The sequence below is a fragment of the Rhododendron vialii genome, chromosome 7a (genome assembly GCF_030253575.1).
Source record: "Rhododendron vialii isolate Sample 1 chromosome 7a, ASM3025357v1".
In the NCBI taxonomy this organism is placed as follows: domain Eukaryota; kingdom Viridiplantae; phylum Streptophyta; class Magnoliopsida; order Ericales; family Ericaceae; genus Rhododendron; species Rhododendron vialii.
Window position 1 is genome coordinate 30,122,352 of NC_080563.1, and position 13,298 is coordinate 30,135,649.

Sequence of the window (13,298 nt, forward strand, 5' to 3'; positions counted from 1 at the left end):
ACAAATTGAACTTTGAAGAGGTGTGGAGAAAAGGACAAGAAGACCAGTTCAAAGCATGAGATTGATCACCGCCGGAATGCTTCAGCCTCTGGATCGCAGGAATCGCCAGAGAAGACCAGATCAAAGCATGATTTCTCTGGATCGAAGGAATCGCCGCTCTGAGAAGACCAGTACTCTCAATGTTTTTCAGATTTGATTTAAAACCCTTAAAACCGTTCTCTGGGGTTTTATTTGTTTTTAAAAGGGGTAAAAATGTAAAATACCCCCCACAGGACCCATAAGGAATTGCACTCTGTTAAAAAAGGATCTAGTGGGCTATGAAATAGAAAAGTAGAAGCGGCCCAGAATTTCTACTTTTCAAAATGGACAAATATTTTGAGACAGTGAAAAGTCAAAAAGTGGATAAGGACGGAGGAACAAAAGCCCATATCACTTTAGATAGTTGTGTTTGAATTAAGAATTTGTAGAGAGACCTTTACAGGGGTCTAAAAAAACGTAAGAAAATAACTTGCCAGAGTGAAAATGCCAGGATTTTCTTATAATCCCTAACGTTTACATTTCTAATGAAATTTCCCCACACAAGTACAGAACCAGCCTTCAGGGTATAAGTACTTGAAAATCATTCAGACAACGAAATTTACAAGTATAACGTTCGTGAAATTAGCTAAATCGGTAAGATCAACTAGAGGAGAGCGAACAGGGAATTCAACAAGCAATTCCATGATAATATGCAAGAATTAAAGAAGAGGAGCAATGCACATACACGCACATATGTGTGGAAACCCTAGGGTATGTCCCCGAGATTAAAATCACAACCCGAACATAACTAAGCTATTTAACCGTGAATCAGAAAAGTTTGCAAGAAGTGTGAGAAAGAAATTATGACCAAGGTTCTAGATGTTGGACTAGCTAGAGTACCGCTTTTCCGACTAGTATGTTATGCACCATTATCAATGAGATACAATGTACCGTTTTGGATTAATCGCTATTGACATCGAACATAACATATATATTTATCTAATAGAAAATTAAATTTAAACAATAGTCTGGATATTGACCGATACCATACTGTAGCTATTTGAGCTGAGACATAGTTTCAGTTCTAGAGTACCAGATTTGCACAGAAACACTATGTGCCGGCCGGTACAGGATTCAAATCCTTGATTACAACCAATACTTACAGGTTCACCGCAACTTCTTCTAGCACTCCAAGCTCCTTGATCCATAGTGCGCACAAGATTTCAACTTAGACCTCAGTTCTCTAACGGCTCGTTGGCTCCAATGTAATCAGCCAAAGACTTAGAGGGAAAGGTGAAGAGTGTAGGGTACGGAATTAGAATAAAATGTGATGATAAACCTCGAGGCATGCATATGCAAAGATAGAGCGCACCTCTACAAATTTACGGGACAAAAGAGAGCGTATAATCGCTTGTCCTGACGTGCCTAGCAAGCACCACTTCGCTCACACACCCAAGAAGCGCTTACTGCACACTGGGCACCGGAAAACAGCGGTGCCTTAGCCAAATTTTCACGAAAAATACAAAAAGGACCTAAAGGGTGAGTCGAAAGTGCAAAACTAAACAGTAGAGGTGCTCAGGATAGGTCATATACGTTCAAGCAGCTAAGCGATGACTTTGAACAGTTCAATCGACCCTTGAATCAAGTGGGCAGAGACTAAACATCTACCCATGCCTACAATATAAAGACTAAAATACAGATTATAGACTCAATTGCAAACAATGGTGGTTTTGACAGGATCTAAACATCGCCAATTACCCTAGCAGTTAGAAAAGAAACATTAATTTTGAGCTTCTTGTCATCCCTTTTGATTATCTTCTTTATTGTCAACTTGGACTAGTTTTCTGGTTTGGTTTCCCTTGCTTCATCATTTCCTACCAAAAAAAAAAAGCAATGCAAAATAAATCAGAAATTCACTAGCAAACATATAACCAAAACCTTCAAAAAAAACCTAATATTGGGAATTGCCCGAGTATAGTCAGATATGGGTTTCACTGGTTGATTCCTTCAGCAGCATGTAACCATATAAATACAGCAAGAGGACCAAGCTAGGCAGCAAGATAAACATGTAAATAATACAATTCCCATCCAATACAAGAAAACATGAAATGCTATAACAATGGGTCATTGCATTTGCTTTGCTGGCATTGTTTCCTCTACAAGAAACACTAAATGCTATAACAAAGGGTTATAGCAATTGTTTTGCTTGCGTTGTTTCCTCTACAAGAAACACGAAAAGTTTAAAACTGAAAAACCTTTGCTTTCTGAAGCTGATTCACGAAACATTTACAATCCAGTGAATCCACCAAGAACTGAGCGAAGAGATAGACCTGTTGTGTGAATGGTCTTGTTAAGTTTTGTCTCCCTTGCTTTTTGAACTGCTATTTCCTCACGAAGTTTTGCCATCTTTTCCCTTTTCCTCACCTGTTATGTAACCACGAACAAGTCGTATCATTTCTTCTCATATTGTCTAAAGAATACTCAAAACCTATGTAGCACGGATATGGGAACGAAACATGGAAACAGATACGGACACAGGACACGAAATTCTACGAAAATAGGGACACAGACACGACGGGGTCACGGCAGAATATATGTACATGTGCTGAAGTACGCGTGTCGATGTGTTCGACACAAGTATCCATTTTGACACTCGGATCCTCTACTTGTTATGATTTTTACAGAAAAATCAATATCAAATTAGCTAGAAAAGCGATATTTCTAGTCTCACATGGTCATGAATAGCAAAAAACATATTTTTCTTAACCCGTTCTTATTTAAATACGTTTCTAAATATAATTTACGATACATCATCTGAACAAATTACTCAACATGTACTACAAATAAGTGTTCAAGACGTGTCCTCGTATCCATACCAAATTTTGGGACACATATCCAAGTATCATAAGATTTAAGTTTAGGAAGGTCCGATGGTTGGACTTGCACCCGCACTCGAGTACATGTAAAAAAGGATATATGTTATGTTTTAGGCTTTTTTATATATTTTTAATTACACTAAAACTCAACTCTTTACGCCATAACATGTTTACCCCCCAAAAAAATTAAAATTACTTACACATCTACCCCGCGTGTCCCTGAACGTGTCCCAACCATATTCCCCACGTGTCCATGCCATGTCCCCCTCCAAAAATCAACTAAATTTAAGGGACATGTCACGATCAATTAATTTAAGGAACACGCCATGTGGAATGTTCCATACGTATTTAGGCATGTCCCCTGCTTGTCCCCATGTCCCAATACGGGGGCAGAGACCTAGTTGGAGTTTTTGTTCTTCATAGCTCAAAACAAAAACCAAAATACTAAAAGGTGGGAGTTAAAAGGAAGCAGAGAACAAGTACAATGTTATAGTGAAACTGAAACAGATCGGTTCAAAAGAGCTTGGGGGTAGCATGGTGATCTGCTTACTCCTCACAGCTGAAGATGGAGAAATCCTTAGTTTGGGGGCCAGCTTCAAACGGGATCTGCAGTGGCGTGCTTTGTTTTTCTCTTTTCGTATTACCGAGTGCCGTCCTGATTTATAGGTGCTTAATACCAATTGCTGATTGTTTTACTCCACTAAAGGGTGTTCTAAGGCCCCTCCAAAGGTGGCTTTCTTTACTTCGGCAGCTACTAAGGACATCCTTCCTATTGACATTTTGAGGAAGCGAGAAGAGCTCATTTGTGTTTTTATGTGCAAAGGTGCAGGAGCCTCTGCATCCTTTGTTCTTTTACTAACCAATGGTATCTCATCTTTGGATTGGTGTTTTGTTCTTGCAAATCGAAAATATCTCGGACTTGTGGTTGAACAGAAAAGACTTGCTCAAATTTTTCATCTGTGTGTTCGACTATATCTTCCTTTGACCAATATATAAAAAAAATTAACAAAATATGCTGATCAGTTTATGGTAAAACAAGCATTTAATGTTTTGTACAGATAGCGATGACAGAAGATAGCCAAATTTGGCTCACCAGATCAGTTACTTCCATCCCCATGTAATTCACACCAATAGTTTTTCCTGCTTTGCTGAAGACAGGTTCTACATACATCAAAAATGTCTTTGAACCAAAAAGTTCGGTCTCAAAAGTACATTCCCTTTTCGCTGGTAATCCTCTTTCCAGAACTTCTCTTTTGAACTCTTGAAATTCCTCAACACCAGTACCAGTGAATATTTCCACATCTGCTTTTCATATAATGTCCTGATAATCATTGAATTTGAGGAATCCCTGAGCTAGATTCTATGAACAGTGCCTTGAGGAAGCAAAATGACTAAGAAACCAAAAACTTCAATAAGAATATAAAAAATGAAAGTACTTTGGATGGCAAAACTGTGGGAAGATTTCACACCATCATATACGTAGGAAATTCGAGAACATGGGAAAAATATTTCATTTGCACAATTACCTCCTCATGCAAAGTCGTATAAGGGTTATAGATGAAACAATACCGCAACTCTTTATCCTGAAAAAAAACAAAACGGAAGAGTGAGATATGAATGATGAATGCATCGAGAAAACCACTGTACACGATAAAGAAGCACTATTAATGACAGAAACAAAGTGAAGAGAAATGAACTCAGCTACTGTAAGAACAGTTGGTGCAAGGAGTGAAGTGTACAGACAATAGACCAGCTTCAGAGTTCAACCCTGAATTCCTGCCTGATATATACTCTTTCCTACCAACTTACTTTTCTTATGCACTGATGCATCACAATATCAGAATGCTCAATAACTTGTTCAAATCTAAATACAAAGACCCATCTCCAGTTCCTTTTTCTTCAACAAAAGCATCTAGGTGGTTTGGCAACAACGTTGTTAATGATTTTTGGTAGTTAACTTGGTGTAGCTAGTTAGTTGATTTCAGGAACGGTAACAATGCTTAAGAGTGAATCATACAAGTTAAAGGAGTTACAATAAGGAAAGGTTAAACTTGAAGTGGTTTACCGCCAACAGAACAAATAAGAGCAGCTAGTTTAAGTAGAAGAATGGGCATGGGAAATATAAAAGCAGGTTTATTTTCTGGTAGTAAACAAATGAAACAGAATTGGGAAAGCCGAACACCGGATGGGAAAAAACTTGTCGTAATCGTATTATGTACTTATATAAAAAATTTAAATCATTTGCAAGAATGGAAAAGTCAGGAATGTAATTTTAAGGCAAGACTCAAGAGTTTGAAGTTGCATCAGAGTACGTCGAAGCTGTCTCTAGTACGATCAGATACTCTTTAGATTCCTAAAAGCCATCTCTAGTATGATCAGCTTCCAAACCCACATTTCCTTCTAGCAAAATTCATGTGATTTTATGTTTCTAACCTAAAACCAAGCCTGATCTTACGAAATGACGGTAAATATGAGAACAATATCATCAAGATCTGAGAAAAACAGTGTACACGATTAACACTATGTGTACAAGTATGACTACGAGTACTGACACAATAAGGTACAACGATAAGGCAAACACCTAGAAAAAGTAGGGTACACGTATGGCTCTAAAAAAATATTTTTATTCTTCAGAGGACGTATGACATGTATAATTACACATAACTAAAGGAAATAGTTGAACAATTTAGGTGACTAAAAATCCATCACATAAAAAATAGTTTAATGCCAAACTTAAGGTACAAACTAGAGTTTAGAAATCATACTAAAGAACTTACTAGACAAAATCTTAATTCCACAACCATGCTTCAACTTTGTAGAGCAGAATTTGATACATACTTTGCGTATCGGGTACGTGTAGAATTAGCATGCAAAGTAGGGGCACCCAGTCCGTTAGTGTTGCGAGTTTGACATGATTTTAGAAGTACCCATGCTTTAATGACAGCAGGAAACTAAAGGATTTAAAATGACATCTGGCAAATATTACCTGGTGACCTATGACAACCGGCGCAGTCTGAAGAATAAAATGCAGGAAATGATCAGCTCTTTTCAAAATCTGGGACAATTCTTCAACTGTTGGGGACTGCCTTTCCAAATTCTTTATGCTTTCCTGCAACTTTTCCATGAGTATCTGCTCCCTCTGGATGCTAGCCTCCAACAATTCCTCAAAATGCCTGGTGCGCTGCTTCCAGTAAATTACGGTATCATACTCGGCTTCTATTTCTAGGCCTTTGTTTTCAACCACCACATCTTTTATCTTCGAAGGAAAATCTGGCAATATATCACACACTTCATCCAACATAGATATTGGACGTTTATCACTAGCATAACTACTTTTCTTCTCAAAACGATGTTCCACCAAAATCTCCAAGTGCTTGAGCTCAACTTCCTGCTTTTGTTTGCTCAGGTTGTCAAGCTCTTTTCTCAGAAGTCGCACAGCATTAGCCTGTCTATAATCCCAGTTCTTTACAAGGTAAGCTAACTGGGAGGATCCCTTCTCACTGTAATTTGTTAGCTCTACAAGGTGCTCGAAATCAACAATTTGAGGCTCCTCAATGATTTCAATTTCCTCCAGAATATCTTGATCTGCACCTGGCTTTTCTATACTGAATTGCTTTCCAGCTTCGTTTATATCATCAGGCAACGTTATAGAGAGGCCTTCAACATCCAACTCTTCCACATTGTCGTTCTCCATTTCACAAACCCTTGAGGTCAATATCATGTTTTAAGCAGAAGTTAGAAATCAGGTAATGCATCATAAATAAATTGCACTTGGGTGACTAACAAAGTTCACCATCAAATGAGGGACTAAAAATGATAGGTATCAGACTATATCACAAAATAGTTTATCATTAGCTTATCCTCTGATTGATGAGGTCCCATTAATTGATTGTCACTCAGTCTTCAACGATAACAAAACTTCAGCCAAGCATTTGGATCCGCAAACAGTACTTTTTTTTTTTGAACAGCCAAACAGAAGTTACTTTAATAGTTAATACACTTCCTCTCCCATGGTAGATTTTCTGTCTTTAATACCATCAATGATAGAAAGTTTTGTTCCTCGTCTACCCATTTCAATTATCAAGAACCCAACTAAATAAACGAAAGTGCCTTTCTTTTATAAAATTTCCTTTCAACAATGTCCTCCTCAATAGCATACTTTTTTAGAATCGCATCATACTCCCACGAAAATTCTGAGAGTTGCAAATACAGTGTTGCACTTTTCTATAGTTCAATCCCACTATTAACACCAAATCCAAAATAACAAAAAGTGACTGAATAATGTTAGATAGTGTTGGACAGAGGAAAACAGCGGGCTCCAAGATACTTTCCTTAACAAGATCTCAGAACAATCCTACATACTGAGAACCATCCTGATCAAGACAGAACAAAACATTACTATTCCGGTGGGGAGCTCACCTGCAGAGTCGTCTTTTTCCTAGAGACTACTAGAATCTCTTCTCCAGGTCGGGTTGCTTGACACTGCGGAGTGATAGCGACCTATCTCTTGCTCTTCTCCGCAGCCAGACCTTGAACACAGAACACGACTTTCTCCACCGATTTCTCTTGTTCTTGCTGTTTGTTGTTTTGAGTTATGCTTCCATCCCTGATCGAACCAGTGCTCATTCCTAATACTTCTATTAAATATCTGAGTGGAGTGGCTTTGTTACTTTCATTTTGTCTGCAGTAACACTTTTGGCGGTCTTGCAGCTCAATAAAGTAGGTCTATGTACTTCAACTTCATTGAGGGGTAGAGTTTAAGTCCCTGCCCCCCGACCCACCCCAAAAAAAAAACAAAAATATGCAGTACCGAATAAGGAACAATTTTGTGGACAGATTGAAGACTAGTAGATGGCACAGAGGGTAGATTAAAACCACCACGTCCGCGAATCGACAGAGGAAGATTATCACATTAGATCGCATATCAATGTTCCCTAAATACTAATCAATAAAGTTTTGGGGATTCGGGAAGCCTTTTAAGGAAAAACCAGCCCAACTTAAGTACTTTTTTGGCTTATCCACATCAACCTTTTGGGTTCTCTTTTACCTAGACGAGTAAAATTATCAAACCAAGCCAAAAAGCAAACACGAACTAAAATTCATCAACTATGGATGATGAACAAAACACAATGCAATTGCCAAAGGGATGTTCAATGAATTTCTCAAAAAGATCAAAAAAGAAAGACATTGCAAAGGCAAACGAAAGCTAACCTTGGTGATAGAAAGACTGTTCGACTCTCTGTTCCAACTATACAGGAAGTGTGATTCAGCTTCTTCCTTCCACTGTCGATCTAAAAGAAACTCATGAAAAAGTGATCGGTCCATGGAAAAATAACTAGCAAAGTTATGGACAATACATATGTGTATTTTTTTGTATGTAGGAGAGAGAGACAGAGAGAGGAGTGCATGTGAAGGAAAAGGAAAACAATTGGAGAGAAGAGAAACTCAAGAACCCATGTGCTTTGGAGGTCAAAAATATTAATGTATTGCAATGCTGGCCTCTTTGTTGCTTCAGAAAAACACTATTATATTTCTCTTTGTTATTACAGGTTAGACTCTCTCTCTCTCTCTCTCTCTCTCTCTCTCTCTCTCTCTCTCTCTCTCTCACACACACACACACACCCCTTATGCTTCCTTCACAGAGCCTCTCTCTCTTCAAACAATTTATCCATTAATTCAATACTAGATGCATATCCAGAGTCTTTTGAAAACAGTGTGCTCCCCGCCATTTACGAGGTGACTATTTTGTCTGCGCGTGAGAGGGCGCAACTTCACGCCCTCCCTCCATCATTGGATGTGTGGTGAAGAGAGGGCAGAGAGCATTGAATAATTTCTCTTAATACTTCCAGGGTTCTAAAATGTATGACAATTTCAGCATTTGTAACAAGTTGAAAGAAATAACCAATAGTAACAAGTCAAAAGAAATAACCAATGTACTAAAGTGAATAAGACAAAGTTACTCTTTAACAAAGCCGCGACACAAAATCAAATATGTCAAATAAAAGCTTCAAATACCCTAATAAAAGTAATGATAATTTTGACACTTTGTTTCCCCGATGGCTAAGAAAATTGAAATTTGGTTAAAGAAGTCTAAGAATCACTCAACCTCCTGAATGATCCAAACTTCTCCTTCAAAGATTTCAACCAACTAACAACAATGGGTTATGGCAGTGGGGGTTGCGAGGAAAAATCGGGAGGCCCTCCCGCTAACAGGACAGAGAAGAGAGGGAGAAAGAGGGACGGCCCTCCCGTCTTGAAAAGTTGCATGTTCAGATTAGAGAGAATCAAGCCATGGCCTCTAAAACTTCTACACCTGGAGAGGGTAAGAACATGGAAAAATAAGTAGGGGTAACTCAGTCTTCGGAATGGAGCAGCATACATATCTTTATAAACATATCCCAAAAGCAAGTAAACAAGAAAGAAGCAAACATACTCTCAATGCCAGTAAAAGGTCACAAAATCTTCAGGACAGCACATTCACTACTCCTAACAATCCTCTTCATAAACATTCCTACTCCAAATACAAGAATGGTGAAAAAGGATTCATGTAGTCAACTCTTATTGATTAGGACACAGGCCATACTTCGTTTTGGTTTGGTACTCTGGTATGATAACTAAGCTCATTTTCATTCATCAAGGATGGATGAACTTAAACAGAGCAGCTTCGGAAAGGCAAAACCTAAAGGCAGTGACAGTGTGCTCCGAAAGTCCTCATATGGGGTTGAGTTACAATGACATGATCGTTATCGAAAAATTTCAAAGTTACCTATATTTCTAAAAATCCCAAAGAAAGTTCATATGGGGTTGAATGAATAATGTGATTTTACTAAACCCTTGTGCCTTTCTAAAGCCATGAGAGAGGAAAAGAATTTGACCAAAGTCCATGAAACAATGGAAAGAAAAACAAAAAAGAATGTCATCTGATAACGCTTCAACCTGTGGGGCAAACTCGAATTCAGTGGAAAGTTGGCGGTCATGCAACATTCATTCATGTGGATGATCGAGTAAAATATATACTTTTATGAATTCGCATAAACAATAAAAATACTATTCCTATCAAATTAAGATAAAAATCACCAACTGTTTTTAACATTATTAAGATACAAATCATCAGCCATTATATAAGTGTTCATGAAATAAACATCTACGGATATTTTGAATCAGCCAAGTTTTTTATAACCAACATTTTAACTCACAATGTCTCCTTAACTTGTCCAAAAAGTTTCCCCATAGTGTCCCAGAGTGTGAATAAAATAATATAGTAAAAAGTTAGACGTGTATACTTGTTCAGCAGGTGTTCAGAGTGTTGTGTCGTATGACACATGTCCAACAAGGATACGTGAGGCCGAGACGTCTGTGATTCTTCAATATCCACAAACAATCAGACCCATTTGCAAATGAATACTCATGGAGAAAATAACGCAATGAATGAGAAATAATGATAAAAAAAAAAAGTAATATTGAGGCTTAAGATTACAGGGAGCTTCTAAATACGAAAACGAAAATGATATGAGTACCGACGCCCGGTGTAGGAAAATCGTACCGACGGCAGCGCCGGACCGTCTCCGGCCACCGGACGGCCGATCCGAGCCGTCCAAAAATTCTATAAAAAAAAGAGGGGGCCCACGCAAGAATCAACAGCATCCGATGTGTCTAGGGTGCTTGATCTATACACGAAAAATAGGGTGTTTAGATCAAGCACCCTAGACACATCGGATGCCGTTGATTCCCGGGTGGGCCCCCTCGTTTTTTTTTTTATAGAATTTTTGGACGGCTCGGATCGGCCGTCCGGTGGCCGGAGACAGCCCGGCGCGGCTATCGGTACGATTTCCCTACACCGGGCGTCAGTACCTATAGCACTACTGATACGAAAATATTGATTTTGAGATAACTAATGAATCTATTCAGGTCTTTAATTTTTCAATTCCTTGAAGGCGTAATTGACAAACTTCCACTTGTGTCCTTCCGTGCCTAATGGAATGGTATCATACATCCAAACTCATGCTATGTTACTACTTGATAGACTCAGGTGCGGGTATGTATCTAAGGGTCCACTTCATCAAATTTCTATCTCAAGGACTTGGGGATATGCAAAAATATTCAAATTCATCATACATTTCATTTACTTTCCCGGACAAATAGTGTTAACAAAGTACCTTAGGGCAAAGATTTCAAAATTATAAAAAACTTTATAGATTGTGAAATATAGACAATTTTTGAGAGGTCTCAAAAAAGAAACATGCACAATAATTTGGGACAGAGTACATAGTTTTTTGGTTACACCGGAAAGTACACGTGTGTCATTGAGTAAATATTGTTTCATATTCTTATATCTTATTGGTATCTTTAAAGCTTAAAACCTGAGAGGGTTAAGTGTAATTACACCCAAATGGACAAAAAATGTAAACAAAGTAGCAAACCAAGATTCTTACTTCTTCTATAGGTCACCTTTGGTAGATCCACTGCTTACATCTCTCGCTCAACTCTCTGTCTTTGCATCACCTGCATCTTTGTTCACCTTTACTAGATCCTTTGTTGGACTTGTGAAGGATTTATATTGCTAAAAGGTTTTGTTTAGATCTTGCTCTTGGAAATATGGAGGGAACAGAAGTTTTTTTTTTAAGAGGGAACATCCTAATCTCGATACAGAAGAAGTTGTTTGGCATAATTTTCAACAGTTCTTCAGTAGTCCAAGCCTTGAGTTGAACCAAACCCTGATTCGCGGATTGGTTTGGTATCTGGACACAGAGCTCAATTTTCTTGGAACCGTAGCAGTTCAGTCCTCGAATTTCTACAGAATCAGACAAATCTGGACTGCGTGCACCCCTAGTCAACACCAGTTACTTCAGAAATCTTTGAATGGGTGGATCTGCAAGTAGTTGGGGGGGGAGGGGGGTGCGGTTTGAGGAGCAGTGATAGTCTTAGAGAGGAAAGATATACATGAAATGAATACTAGCAGAAACTGTGCTGGTGTATGAGGTTGAGGGTACTGGCGCTTAGAGCCAGGGCCTTTTAACCAGCTTCTGTGAATTTATCGGAGATGAATAAACAAACATCAAGTTTGAGACTTAATATCACAATCGGAAGATAGAAACGCGAAGTAGAAGAATGGTTTCTTGACTTTCTTGGCGTCCGCTTTCACCGTATTCTTCAGTCTTGACTTGGACTTGTTTTCTAGATCTGGTTAGTGGTTATGCTGTGTCATTTCCGCCCAAGAATCACTATGCCCAAACAAATAAAATATACTCAGTTCTAAATACGACTGTCAATCTTTGAGAAAAGGGAAATTTGGGACTTACATGTGTACATTTGAAGACATTGTCCAGCTCGTGCTCTAGGATTTCACTATCCGATCCGTGGGACAGCAAATAACAAGCAAATAAACCAGTTAGGCAAGAATGTATCCAATGATGATCAAAAAAGAAAAAAGTAAAAAAGGTATGTATCCAATGCCAAACCCCTTCTATATCATCAACATCATCTTCAAACTCACCATGCTAGCATTACTTGTTTTTTTGTTTTTTCTCTATGCGAAAGTCAGTATTGTTAGTTGTAGTTAGTGAGGTTTGAACCCCAGTCAAATGCATGAGAGGCACCACTAGGCTACCACTCCACTTGCATGTTAGCTTTACTGTTCTATCAACTAGTTCTAACAAAAGTATACACAACCAAAGGCAAGTAAATGTCCAGAGAGTCACATACTACCATTTGCATAGCATCTAACCTCAACCGTCCCCAAATAGCTGTTTCACTCCACGCTATCAATTACAGAAACTAAACACACTGATCCTGAGCCAACTTGAGCCAAAGTCAGCAAATGACCAAGCTTCGTCTACTATTTTTTTTGTTTTAACCTTGGGAATACCATGAAGAAATACAAACTACAAACGCAGGTGACAGTATGGAAAAACATAAAACAAGTAGGGTACTGGTAAGGCTGAATACATCTGTCAAAAGAACATATTCTTGTCATTTGAAGGATACACGTTACTACTAACAGTTTTTTTTTTTTTTTTGTTTGATCAGCACATTACTAATAACAGTTAAAGAACAAATGGAAAAACTATCTAGAAATGGTTTAGTTGAATGAATTATCTAACATACAAACCACAAGTCCGCCAAAAATAAGGTACAAACAAGAGTTTAAGTTACCACAAATTCACAATATAGAACCTACATAATAAACCTTAATTTAAAAGCATTGCCAAGCTTAGACAAATGTCCTATCAAGTCAGCTTTATCTCTACATAAAAGGAAATACTCTTCCAGTCAGCATGTAGCTTGTTTATACACTGGATACCTGTGGGCGCTGGGTTAGGAAAAAAGCATAGAGAAAATTTGACAAGCATCTTCCGTACCGAGTATGCATGCAGATGTACTATGCAAAGAACTGCAACTGACAAG

General features: G+C 38.3%; 1 protein-coding gene across 7 annotated transcripts; it reads right to left on the reverse strand.

Moving 5' to 3' along the window:
- Positions 1-967: 967 nt before the first annotated feature.
- Positions 968-13,022, reverse strand: LOC131332216 (histidine kinase 5). Of its 7 annotated transcripts, XR_009201619.1 has the most exons (7): positions 12,194-13,022; positions 8,106-8,177; positions 5,881-6,598; positions 4,415-4,477; positions 3,988-4,199; positions 2,349-2,442; positions 1,850-1,892 (listed from the first exon to the last, which is right to left on the reverse strand). XR_009201619.1 is itself a non-coding variant. In XM_058366300.1 (6 exons), the coding sequence occupies exons 1-6, from the start codon at positions 12,211-12,213 to the stop codon at positions 1,855-1,857; spliced, it is 999 nt and encodes a 332-aa protein (XP_058222283.1). In that variant the 5' UTR covers positions 12,214-13,022; the 3' UTR covers positions 968-1,854. The 7 variants fall into 7 exon arrangements, 4 of the variants coding, with proteins under 4 accessions (XP_058222283.1, XP_058222282.1, XP_058222281.1 ...); XM_058366300.1 differs by lacking the exon at positions 3,988-4,199 and having other exon boundaries at positions 968-1,892; positions 4,421-4,477; XM_058366299.1 differs by lacking the exon at positions 3,988-4,199 and having other exon boundaries at positions 968-1,892; positions 2,274-2,442; positions 4,421-4,477.
- Between the last annotated feature and the right edge of the window lie 276 nt (positions 13,023-13,298).